General features: G+C 33.4%; 1 protein-coding gene and 1 long non-coding RNA gene across 4 annotated transcripts; one reads left to right on the forward strand and one right to left on the reverse strand.

Annotated features, from left to right (window-relative positions):
• Positions 1-1,804: 1,804 nt before the first annotated feature.
• Positions 1,805-8,510, forward strand: LOC145594170 (homeobox-leucine zipper protein HDG5-like). Its single transcript, XM_081650507.1, has 12 exons — positions 1,805-2,193; positions 2,699-2,972; positions 3,073-3,272; positions 3,467-3,584; positions 4,529-4,717; positions 5,164-5,706; positions 5,828-5,929; positions 6,107-6,328; positions 6,418-6,589; positions 6,683-6,951; positions 7,068-7,163; positions 7,494-8,510. The coding sequence occupies exons 2-12, from the start codon at positions 2,769-2,771 to the stop codon at positions 7,986-7,988; spliced, it is 2,610 nt and encodes an 869-aa protein (XP_081506633.1). The 5' UTR covers positions 1,805-2,193; positions 2,699-2,768; the 3' UTR covers positions 7,989-8,510.
• On the reverse strand, positions 6,140-12,917 carry LOC145594178 (uncharacterized). 3 transcript variants are annotated; one of them, XR_014102825.1, is made up of 3 exons: positions 12,749-12,917; positions 9,657-9,823; positions 6,140-6,266 (listed from the first exon to the last, which is right to left on the reverse strand). It is a non-coding gene; the product is annotated as an uncharacterized LOC145594178 (long non-coding RNA). The 3 variants fall into 3 exon arrangements; XR_014102824.1 differs by having other exon boundaries at positions 6,141-6,291; XR_014102823.1 differs by lacking the exon at positions 6,140-6,266 and having other exon boundaries at positions 9,223-9,823.
• Between the last annotated feature and the right edge of the window lie 651 nt (positions 12,918-13,568).

Raw genomic sequence — 13,568 nt, forward strand, 5'->3', positions numbered from 1 at the left:
AGTCGAATAAAATGAAACCTCGACACACATGAAGGATGAACAATTGAAATACCTATAACATCATGCAATCCCCATATATGTATTTGAAATACCTTGTTATATTGGTACCATCATCCTATTATTTTAGGTCAAAGAACAAAAATTAATAAGCTTTTGATCTATCTAGCTTAATTATTTAAAGATAGTTAGGATGTATTCAATTCATTTGATTTTCACTTGTCTGAACTTATTTTATATTTATTTGAACTTATTAGACCCTAGTAAAACTAAAATAATTTGAGCTTGAGTAATCCTTATATATCAACCTTTAGAGCATCTCCACCGGTAAGCTAATTGTTAAATTAGCTTGTCATGTCACGTATGATTTTAAGCTACTAACTTTTTTTTTTTATAGCTATTTTGTACCCCTAATGGTTAGCTATTAGCTTGCTAATTAAATAAGCTTGACTTTCTCAATTATCTTTATAAATTTAATTATTTAATACATTAATCTCCTATAATTTTGGAAACTTTTTTCTCAAGCTAATTAATTTGCTTGGCCAAACTAATTGCATTTTTTAGCTTCAATGGTCAAGCTGGTAGCTAGAGGCTTTTAAAAATTGCAAGCAAGTCCCTACCTACAACCATTAAATTAAATTGCTCACATATTCTATCTTAAATCATTTGAACTTATGATATTTCAAATTAGTGAAAATAAGGTTAATATAGCAAAACCTTTATATCAGTGGCTAAGATCAAATGTATTAATGTATTATACATATATCCTTACATTAAATAGTGTATTAAATGGTAACAATAGATAATGGTAAATTAAATTTGAAGATATCATATTAAATATAGAATCATCTATCCAATAATATTTTTAATAGTATGAACACAAAAATTTGATATGCATTTTATTCTAAAATCACCATCATTACTCTTTTCAAAAAAAAAAATAAAAAAATAAAATAAAATAAAATAAAAAATAAAAAAATACCATCATTACTCTTACAATTATCCATGTCCTAACGTATTTAACAAATTAAAATCATGGCAAATACTTAAATGTCCAACAAATATCCTCTTTATCAGTCCAACTTCTTAATAATGTGTTAGAAATAAGTTTATAAACATTAAATTTCAACTTTTATAAGCTCCCCAATTACATTATAGTGTGTATTAATTTATGTATCCATGTCTTTTTGCAAAATTATGTGGTTTAATATCTTACTAGCTACACAAACTTATAGAGAAAAAGTTGTTAGGAGATGAGAAATCATCATGAACAATGTGGACAATACATTAATTATATACTTCATCTCCCCAAAAAAAAAAAACATAAAATTCAAAAAAGAAAATTAAAAACATTGATTATAATTAATAAAATTTTGTTGGTAGAAAATTAATAGCCTTTTTTTATTCATCATCATGGGAGCAAAATCCCTTTTTATTTTCAATTTATATTTTTTTACACTTTTTAAGCCATAAAAAAAGCTTTGGTAGGACCTAGCATTGACAATACCTTATTTAAATCCCTCCTAACCCGTAGATTTTGTCCATTGTAACCTCCAAATCAACGGTCCATATTCGTTGACCTATTTGACCTTGACCTTATTACTCACTCACTCTCCTCACGTAAAACGGAAAAACCCGAAAAATTTAAAACCTTCTTTTTACTATTTAATCGCGTGTATCAAACGTTACAATTCAACGGCTAAGATCTCATCATGTGAAACCACGCGCTATTCAAGAATTTGATTAATACAAAGAAAAAGGAAAAGTTTTGACTTTGTGAGAGAGAGTAAAGAAGGCTACGTGAAACGGAAAAGCATAAACCAATTAAATACTGCCACGTGTTTTCAGAAACAGACGACTGAATAAGTGGCATTCATCGGTTTTTGTCAGAGAGAAATAAATTACGCTTCCTAGATTTATTTAATTTTTTTGATAAATAAAATAAAAATAAAAATTCATTTATCAAAATTTTAAAATCAAAATATAGAAGGGCAACCCACTAAAAATAAAGCTTGCTTCTTTTTTTTTTGCTCTTTCTCTCTCTTCTCTTTTAACACTAAATAAGAGTGAGTATGAAGTGAGAGAGAGAGATTTTAAGAGAGAAAGTTTTTTTTTTTTTTTTTTTTAATTTTTTGTGTTTTGCTAAGGTGGATCCAAACAAGTTTGAAAAAGATATAATCTAATGCTGAAATATTGGTATATTCATTGAGCTCTATTGTTTTATTATTTATGGTCCCGTTAATGTTACATTCATTTGAAAATATGATTTTAGGTTTGTGTTTTTTATAATCAAACAAAAAATTGGTATATTCGCTTTCAATTTTACTTTTTTTTTTTTTTTTTGTTTTGTTATGATTTTTTTATTTATTCCGATGTTTTGATGTTTCGTATTATATCACGAGGTAGGTGGTTGTAGCTAGGAACTCAAAAAAACCTTTTATGGAAGAAAATCATTTTGATTTTCCTCATTAATTTTGACTTTTTAATTATTAAACAAAAATAATTAATTAATTTCAAAAAAAGGCTGTTCGTTAAGAAATTATTTAAATATAATTATTACACTAACTTTTTATCCAATCCAGTCAATAATTCTTGCATTATTTTTGTTACCTAAGATGTTAGAATGGTAGACAAATGAATAAAAGGATTATGACAACCTAACCCTAAGTTGGTAATTGTTGATATTTTCATTTTATTGAAGATTTGGATATCAAGGGAGCAATTATTGGAGGAGAAAAGAAGGAATTGAAGATAGTATAATTAGCATAATAATGTATGGAGATTGTCAAGTAGCAGCAGCATTACCTTCAACAATGGGAGAAAATGGGATGTCATCAACACCTGATTGTTCTTCTCTTTTCGCTTCGTCTCTTCGAAACCCTAACAATCATAATCACAATCATCATCATGTCAATGCCTTTACTTTCATGGCTTCGCTTCCGCCTTCCTTCCATCCTTTCCCTACTATCCTCCCTGTAATGTTCCTCATTCCCTCTCTCCTCTTAAGCTCTCCTTTTATTTTTAATTATTTATTATTTTATTAATTTGATTTCTGTGTATTTTTGTAAGGTGAAGGAGGAGAGAGGGAAGGAGGAGATGGTGGAGAGCTTGTCAGGAAGCGAACTCAACATGGAAGGACAAGGTGGTCTTTCCGGGAACGAGCTCGATAGTCTTAGTGAAGATCCGCTCAACCCCAACCAATCGCTACCATCTCAGAGTGGTAAGAAGAAGCGTTACCACCGCCACACTGCTCGTCAGATTCAAGAAATGGAAGCGTACGTATATGCTTCATTTTTTTTTTTTTTACTTTCGTCCAAGTTTAGTTGTCACATAAAATACATTTTTTTTTTTTGTTTTATAAAATCAAATAAAATACAATTAATTGTTTATGAATTTTTTTTATTTTTTTACAGGATTGTTTAGGAATGATAATTTAATTTTATTATTAGTCATTTTTTTTTTTTAACAGTCTTTTCAGAGAATGTCCGCACCCTGATGATAAGCAAAGGATGAAGCTTAGCCAAGATCTAGGGCTGAAGCCACGCCAAGTGAAGTTTTGGTTCCAAAATCGCCGTACCCAAATGAAGGTGCGAACCATACATTTCTCAAAATTGATTTAATTATAAACGTAATTAATTAAAAGAAAAGGTTTAATTTTTATTTTGAGTACTCGTATTAATTTAAATATTTTCAATTCATCCCCTCCTAGTAATTTTCCAACTTGATGGTCTAGTAATTAGAGAGAATCCTGTCTAGCTACACGAGCTATATCGGATCTACGATAGTAGTAGTATATACATAAGGAGTACATTATTTACGCGGTTAATTAATTGAAATCTTACATAGAATACCAAATGGGGCTAAAGGGTTGCACCATTGATGGCAGAAAGCCAGCTGTGAGTGAGTGAGTGAGGGTTAGAACTGTAACAGTGACAGCTTCGTAGTTCCCTAGAAGGATTAAAAATAAATAAATAACAAATAAGGACGAAGGCTAGGGTTTTATTTTTATTTTTTTTACTGTGGTTTTTGTTTAAAAAAAAAAAAAAAAAAAGAAGAAGATAATATTAGGTAGTACAGAAAATGAAAGCTTGATGATGAAAATGGAAGACTTAAAAGAAGAAGGAGAGGAAGAAGAAGAAGTATAATAAAGAGGATTAAATGAATTTACCTGTACCACAGTCATTCCCAAAGCTAAAAAATTTAATGGCTTAAATGTTCCCCACCCCCCAATGTTCATTGTCCCAGCTGTAGGCCTAATGCAGTCAGTACTCAGTAGTAGTGTTCAATTTATTGTGCTTTTTTTTCTTCAATTATTACAGTACAATGCAATGAGATTATTATTTAATTTCATGCATTATTATTATGTTAATACATCTCCATTTTGTTTCAATTAAGCTATGTTGTTTAATGTGTTTTAGTGTCAGACTCGGCTATTCAAACTCGTGTTTGAGAGTACTTGTGGTAGATTGAATTGATTATATGATTTGATTAATGTGATAATATAAATGCATGTATATATGTGTTTGATTAGGCACAACAAGATAGGACTGATAATGTGATACTGAGGGCTGAGAATGATAACTTGAAGAACGAAAATTATCGCTTGCAAGCAGTCTTGAGGAGCCTTGTTTGTCCTGGATGTGGAGGTGGCTCCATTCTAGGAGAGGTCGAATATGATGAGCAGCAACTGCGCCTTGAGAATGCTAGGCTTAAAGAAGAGGTGTGTTCTTATTTATATATGTTTTATAAGCCACAAATTGCTAGGGTTCTTTGATTTTGGATTAGTGAAATTAATTTGTGTTATTTCATGTACAAACTATTGACTTATTGATATATGTTTTGGATCCTGAGCATCTTAGCTATGATTACTGCCTCATAATTAGCTAAGATTATTCTTCTAATTAAAGTAATTGGTCCACAAATGATTAAATTTTATTTTGGTCATATACAGTATTCTAAAAGTGCAAGTAACAATTAGCTGATGTCTTAACATCAGTGACACATTATTGCATTAGTAAACAGTTTGTTTAATGGTAGAATCATCACTAAATTCAAGTGTATTCTTGTGTAAGCTTGTATGCATAATTAAGAAGGCTATTAAGTGAAATCATTATCTCATTATTCAATATAAATCACAATAATTTGTACTACTTGTCTCTTTTACAGTATGATCGAGTATGTGCAGTTGCATCAAGGTACACTGGCCGATCACTCCAATCTCTTGGACCATCACCACCACCAGCGGCTCTCCTACCACCCCCTTCTCTTGACCTAGACATGGGAATGTACTCGAGGCACTTCCAAGAGTCAATGCCTCCTTGCACCCAAATGCTTCCAATGCCATTGCTTCCCGAGCCTGCTACTGAATTCCCTGGTGCTGGAAGTGGTAGTGGTAGCAGAAGTGGGAGTGGTAGTGGTGGAGGTGGCTTAATATTGGATGAAGAAAGGCCCCTTGCTATGGAACTGGCCATGTCTTCCATGGATGAGTTGCTTAAGATGTGTCATGTGAACGAGCCCCTTTGGTTTCGCAATAGTAGCAACTCAATGGAAGTGCTTAACATGGAAGAGTATTCAAGGATGTTCCCTTGGCCTCATCATCATGCTGATCCTCTCAAGCAACATTACAATGAGTTAAGGACCGAGGCTACTAGGGATAAGGCGCTTGTCATCATGAACAGCATCAATCTTGTAGATTCTTTCCTTGATGCCGTAAGCCCTCTATATTACATACATTATTAACCTAATATGCTTCTTCATTTAGCTATTGTCTTCTTTTTGTTTACCATTTTCTAATCTGTCCGCGATTATCCCTCTTGTCAATTAACAACAGAATAAATGGATGGAGTTGTTTCCTTCCATTGTCTCTCGTGCCAAGACTGTTCAGATTCTTGCTCCAGGAGCCTCCGGTCATGCAAGTGGCGCGCTTCATCTGGTTAGTTCATTCATGACACATTGATCTTCTTTAAAAGACACTTAATTTCTTTCAATTAATATGTTTCGGAAAAGATAACATTTTCCTTGGAAGGACTATCATGCAAAAGAACAACCCTGCATTGATTATCTTATACAACATGAAAAGGCCTTGATCATTGTTTATTCCTTCTTGCAGATGTTCGCTGAGTTGCAAGTACTTTCACCATTAGTACCTACCCGTGAGACTTATTTCCTCCGGTATTGCCACCACAACGCAGAGGAAGGCATGTGGGCAATTGTTGATTTCCCTGTGGATAACTTCCAAGGAAGCCTTCAACTCTCTCAAAATAGTATTCCTAGATACAGGAAACGCACTTCTGGCTGCATCATTCAAGACATGCCTAATGGTTACTCAAAGGTAACTAAAAATAATACATTACATAAATGAACTAATCCCTACTATACTCTTATGTAATGAACAATTGAAATTTATGACATTTAATGTAGGTTATATGGGTTGAACATGCTGAGGTATTAGAAGAGAAACCGATCCACCAAACCTTTGATCAATATGTTCATAGCGCGATGGCATTTGGGGCAAAACGTTGGTTGGCTATACTTCAAAGGCAATGTGAGAGGGTTGCTAGTCTCATGGCCAGAAATGTATCTGACCTTGGAGGTTGCAACTAACTCTAATACTGATTACTTTGTTATAAATTTCATTCTGTCTAGATTTCAGCTGAACTAACCAGCAAATATGTTGTTCATGCAGTGATACAGTCACCAGAAGCAAGGAAGAATTTCATGAAGCTGGCACAAAGGATGATAAGAACATTAAGTGTAAATATAAGCACTTCAGGGGGTCAGTCTTGGACTGCATTGTCTGAATCTGCAGACGATACAGTTAGGATTACAACTAGGAAAATCATGGAACCAGGGCAGCCTAATGGATTAATCCTCTGTGCGGTGTCCACTACTTGGCTGCCTTATTCTCATGACCGGGTTTTTGATCTGTTGAAGAATGAATATCGAAGGTCTCAGGTAATTTGGCTCATGATCAGCTCATGCAATCAAATGTTATATTATTAGTAGGCTTTTTACTGAAGTAATGGTTTTAGAAATACAATTAACTATGATTATGTTTTTATGTTTACCAGCTTGAAGCACTTTCTAATGGAAGTTCCTTACATGAGGTGGCTCATATCGCCAATGGATCTCATCCAGGAAACTGCATCTCTCTCTTTCGCATCAATGTGAGTTTCCTTTATCTTCATGAAGTTTTTTTTTTTTTTTTTTTTTTTTTTTTTTTTTTTTTTACAGTGGCTATTATCTTTTTTATGGTTATTGCATCAGTAAGATATGCACCATTGATAGTAAAAAGAAATCCGGTGACATCAAGGGTGTAACTTTATTTTTATTGTTTCAATAAGTACAAAAACTTGTAGTCATCTTGATAATATCACATTGTTTCAAGGTTTATGTTCATGAATCTCTTAATTCGTACTCGTACTTGTAATCTTGTATTAATGAATGATCATATCATTTATGGTTGTGTTTAATGGCGTTATTTAATGTTAATTTAGGTGGCAAGTAATTCATCACAGAATGTGGAGCTAATGCTGCAAGAGAGCTGCACAGACCCCTCAGGTAGCTTAGTCGTGTACGCCACAATGGAAGTTGACTACATCCAGCTAGTGATGAGTGGTGAGGACCCTTCTTGCATTCCTCTCCTCCCAACGGGGTTCTCCATAATACCCCTGGGACAAAACAATATTACACCCGATGCCACAAACAACACAGATGGCCAGAGTTCCTCCAGCAACATGGGTGGCGGATGCCTCCTAACAGTCGGGATCCAAGTCCATGCCAGTGCAAGCCCTAATGCCAAGCTTAACCTTTCAAGCGTGAACGCCATCAACAACCACATCTGCAGCATGGTCCACCAAATCAACGCTGCCCTTGGCAACACCAACGGAAACAGCAACACAATCACTAACACCAACACCAATGACAACATCAATAACGCTAGTAATACTTGTGTTGCTTCAACCAGTAATAACAACGCTGTTGGCTCGTAAATTGAAGCCAACAGCGTTGTTAATTACTACCCTCCATGTTTTTAAGAGGTTATTGTATTTTGGGAGGGCTTAAAGGAAACAATATAGATGAGAAAAGAGTACAAGTGGAAGAAGTAGACTTGAATTTTATTTTTCTTTTACAAAAAATGGTTAGTAAATGGTAAATAAAAAATCTACTACAACTACTAATGTACGAGTAGTTAGGTGTGTGAAAAAACAGTGGGATTAATGAAGGAGTAAGAATTGGTGGTGGAAGTCAAGAGCGCACCAGATGTGATCCTTGGATATGGCTAAGCTAGTTGGTTGGTCGGCCGAGGCTAATTTCTTACCAGTCATCCAAGGGTGTTGGTTCGGGCATTGACTTCTGCTTTTACTCATTTAATTTATTGGGTCCTTTTTTTTTCTTCTTTTTATTTAAAAATTCTATTTTTATGGGACTTTTTGGTGGATTACTTTTTATTGATGTAATTGAAGAATTTAGTGTTCAATTTATGAGTTCATTTATGTTGGTGGTTGTGGTTAGTCTTTCTGCTGTCTTGTTATTTTCTTCATCTGTTCTCTTTTTTTACTAGTGGCTTGGTTGGATGAGTGAGTAATAATTTCTTCAGGTTGGTATGATTTGTGGATTTTCATGGTTATGCTAAAATCATGAATATGCTCACATGGGACTATTAAAGCCGTCCGCAAAGGCTTAAAATTGTATTCAATACTCAATACAGAAATAGAGAAGTCCTTGTAATGGTCGTTATGTATAAGAAGGTAAAAGTAAGAACCTAAAATGGAGTTAACGAATAACTACAGTTGATGTGTTAATCAAGAAATTCATGGCTAATGCTTTTCCTGAGTTTTGTATAAGGAAAAAAACTGAAAATACTTGGGTCAATCTATTCTCCGAATCATTTATAGGAGTATGAAGTAGTAAGTCCATACTAGATCGATGAACCCTAAGAACTATCCCATAAAAGAACCAGCTTAGTTGATATTTAGCAAAAAATATAATGATGGGGTAAACCCTAAAGAAATACAAAGTATCAACAATAGTGAATTTAACTTGAATATGATTTTATAATCGTGGAATAATTTTCAGGATCTTCTTTTAAGTTCTGAGTAAAATCCGAATTAATAACGGAGAAAGTATCATTTTTGTTGCTGTCACACAGCATGTTTGTGCTCCTAACTATTTTCCAATTCTAAGTTTCATAAACAAGTATAAAGACCAACAAGCATAACAGTGCAACATAAAAGTTCTGAACTTGTTTCAACATTTAAAGCAAACCCTACATTTTTGAAAGATCATATCAGAACCAAATGCTTCTCCCAACAGATAAAATAAAGGCATGTATATATGTCAGCGGTTCAACCAGTAGTCATAAAGGACGTCGTGGTACATAAGCTCGAAACTCATCTACATCATTATCCTCTGTAACCGTAGCTTTTATCAGCTAAAAGGAAGGAGAAAGTTAATTCTATAACAAAAAATCCTTGTAAAGCCTTCTTATGCAATTCACTATTAGATAAAATTCTCATAATAATATTTACCATCAGATCAATGAATTGTAGCAACATCAGAAGCTTGATTTTGTAATGTATAGTACCAACAATATAATCTATCTAACCCAGTAATATAAGCAAATAGGGATAGTAGTTATTTTCAATGAAGATACGTACTTTCCATCAAACGATCAGAAGAAGTTAACCTCCAGTTTGAATTAAATGGTCTGAATTCATCGCCATCCTCAATTTTTTCCTCTGTTTTTTAAGCAGTAAGTGGATGCCAACAAGAGTAATGACACTTGAATTCAATGTTCACCATTTATCAGCCAGGGACTCAGAACCTGAAAAGAAAAATGAGATTAAGCAATTTAACTAATATTCATAAAGTTTGTCAGAAATAACTGCAATCAGTTGCAATCAGACCCTCTTACTCAGTTCCAACCCGAGTCATATAACTACTTGGAGAAACTCCTAGTTGATCTTGAGGATAACAATGGAAAGATTATAAAGATTAGTTGCTTAACTTTCATGTCATTTTATCTTCCCTTTCTCCTAATATCTCCCAGAGTTATTTATTTGGCATCAGAGAGTTTTCAAGCCCCAAAACCTAGCTTATTCTATTGCAAGTCATGAATTTTGCATGTATGCAGGATATAAACAAGAGAGCTATTATTACATTCACAGTATAAAATTGAGTTGAATGTAAAAGATCCAAATCTAAATAATTGCAACATTATGTTTCTGAAACTAGATTAAATGAATGTAGTGTTGAACTTACTGCTTGCATTAAAATAAAAAAGAATCAATAAAGGCGTCATCCTCCGTATTTAAATTGTCTGCTGCATGATCCTGATTCGTTTTTAATCCAACATAATCAAAGCATCTAGAGCCTTATTCTTAAAATCCACCACCGGGATAAGCTACAGTGATGTTACGCGTCTAATCCTAATAAATGTGTCTCTTTCTTTGTGCATACGGATGCATAAATTAGTGCAGCGGACAGCTACACGTCCCATAACCACCTTAAACGCAATAATTAAAGAGCGTAAATGATAAGATATCAAGGAAAGAGTTAATGGAAGAGCGGAGAAGATATGGTTTATTGCAACTCAATGATGCAAGAACAATCATTAAAAATTCAACGGGTGTAGAAAAGATAACGATTAATAGTTCTTTTCTGTTCCATTAATAGCAAACGACAAGAGACTATAAAACAATCACAAAATTCATAAACATACTGCAGTTTCATTAGTATAAGCAAGCATTAACTAGAGGTCTATTTAGTTAGTCGTTCTGATTGGCTGGCTACTTTTTCATACATGATGGAGTCTAAGTTGAGGATGCGTTATAGTATAATAAATAAAGAACTAGCTTTATCAACTATAATGACATAGAACTACAGAAGAAATATACTGTATTGAACTGAATCAAAGTCGATTATGGAAATAAATCTAATGTAATAGATTAAAGAAAAAGATTCAGTTAAATTTTAATTCCCCGTTATGTTGTGACCTCTAGAAGGATGTGAATCAAGCTCGCCTTAAAAGGAAAAAGGTAGCTCGCTGGTTTGAAATTTCTAGACAGAAAAAACAGAGTGGTAATCCAACTTTTGTCTGTTCTTGCTTTTTTACTACTGCTATTGACGTAGAAAAAAAAAAGGATGAAGCATGTGAATCAACTACAGGAACTAATAGCACTGCCAGTAATAAAAAGGAAATTAGTAAAACAAGGATGAGTATGGATTGCCTTAGAACAGATCGAAGGAAGAATAGAGGCATGTACTAGTCCATTCCTAAAGAAGAGTTTAAAAAAAACACAAGACTATATATCTAGTAAGTCTGGTCCGGACACAGGATTTAGATGTGCTAGTGCTTACTTAAGATCTCATAGCTTTGAAATTTCTAGACTGAAGGAAGAAAGAGTCAAAGTGGGGGAATCACACTACTGTATGTTCTTGCTCTATTAATACTGCTACTGATGTAGAAACAAAAAGAAGGATAAAGCACTTGAATAAGCTACAAGAACTAAAAGCACAGCCAGTCATGAAACAAGAATGAGGTTGAATATTGAAGAGTATGGATTGCTTTAGAAAAGAAAGAAGAATATTGGCATGACTAGTCAATTCCTAAAGACGAGCTTAAGAAAAGCAAAAGGAGGAGGGGTAGAGGGAAAAAAGGACACAGGATTCAAACATGCTAGTGCTTACTTGAGATCTTTGGATCAGACTTGTTAGGCAGTCCCGTGTTCTATATAGCTGAAAGCACCAATAATATATTCCTTTCATAATGGAAAACAGCACTGTCTTCAGCAAAAATATGAAGCAGGACTCTAACTAATATAATCCCCTCCCCCCACTTATCCTCCCTCCTCTATCTACCACCACCACAAGCCAATTTGCCAAGATTACTTTGATCAAACCGACAGGTTTCAGACAAATTAACTAGAAATAGGCCACTCTTCCTAGGATACTCCACAGTTCATGCACCTCTTTCTGCAAATTCACCAACAAGTGAAACTTTGAAAGACAACTACAATCTTGACTAAATCATAATGGGTTTCTTGCAACTAAGTTGTTAGATTCACATAATGTTCACCAAACTCGAGCTTGTTATGGAAATGGAATCATAATGCATTCCGGCTACATTATGACAATCGACAAGCACAAGGAAACCTATAATAGCTCCTTATAGCAAGTAATTTTGGGAAAGGGTCACCAAATTAGGGTCAATTACACTCCACCAAAAACCCCCTTTGAAGTGAATTGCAACTCCCTAAACATTTCACCCAAATTAAATTCTAGGATAAGACGGGTGTATACAATAAGACGATCAAAGTCACCCCATTGCGTAACGATTATCATAACTCAACTCACATCCTACAATTAGTCACTTTAGAATTCCATACACTTTATTTTTCATTACCCTAGAACAACTATTCACCAAGTCATACATTCTATAATTCTACAACACCATCAAATCAAAGAAGAAAACCTACTTGCAATAAACATAGTCAATTATCTCTATACCTTTTGCACAGAATCAACAGAACAATTGATAAAAATGCTCATCATCACTGTTCAGACTTGCAATTAAAAAAGATTTAAACTTTGTTGAAGATTTAAACAATGATTTGACAACATACTCAAATAAAGCATTAGAATTTTCATGGGATATTCCAATTCTATAATTGATGAGCAGAAATTAAAGAAAAAAAACGGAACCAATGAAGCATAATTAAATAGATAAATTGAAAACTGAGAAACAAACCTTGAATGAGAAAGGCAAAAATGGCATTTTGCATTTTGCGGAATTGAATCCAAATCACCCACTTCCTCGTATTTCTCCCCCTTCACCTTCGGTATGTATTTAATAGTTTCTTCTTCCTTTTCCTTTCTCGTATATGTCGCATTTGCTGAGGAAATTCTCTCAATTTGGGTCGTAGACTCGTGTAGAGACTAGAGATAATAGAAATTGACGACTTTTTTTTTTTTTATTATTTTTTTATTTTTTAAATTATTTTTATTATTTATTTTTTCTTTTCCGTATTTTTATTCCTCTTATAGAATTTTTCCTAAAAATTGGTTAAAAGTAAATTTGTTCCCTACATGCATCGGTCTAAAAATGTATTCTCACATTGTTGTTCACGTATGATTGGTTAGAGCTTCGTTTTTTTTTTTTTTTCCTGGTTCAACATAGAACCGCTAACATCTTTTGTGGTTCTAAAAGACAAAAGGAAGTGGAAAAGAAATTATAGTATGATGTTATTTAATTATTAAAACTACTAACGATTTCTAACGACTATCACCATTAGTGGTTCTAAGTTGAACTAGAAAAAAAAAAAAAAAAAAAAAAAAAAAAAAAAAAAAGCTACAACAGTGTGGAAATAAGTTTATAAACCAATGCATATAGAGAATAAATTTACGTTTAAGCAATTTTTAGGGAAATCCTTCCCTCCTAAAAGTTCCTAATTAATAATGATTAAAATATACGAGTATTTCGGTATTAATAATGTAATTGAAAATTTTCAAATAGCATCTTAATACAAAATCAATATTTGCTTGATGATTAGACTTACGAATTATCGAAT

This window comes from Chenopodium album, chromosome 2 (genome assembly GCF_948465745.1).
Source record: "Chenopodium album chromosome 2, dcCheAlbu1.1, whole genome shotgun sequence".
NCBI classification, from domain to species: domain Eukaryota; kingdom Viridiplantae; phylum Streptophyta; class Magnoliopsida; order Caryophyllales; family Amaranthaceae; genus Chenopodium; species Chenopodium album.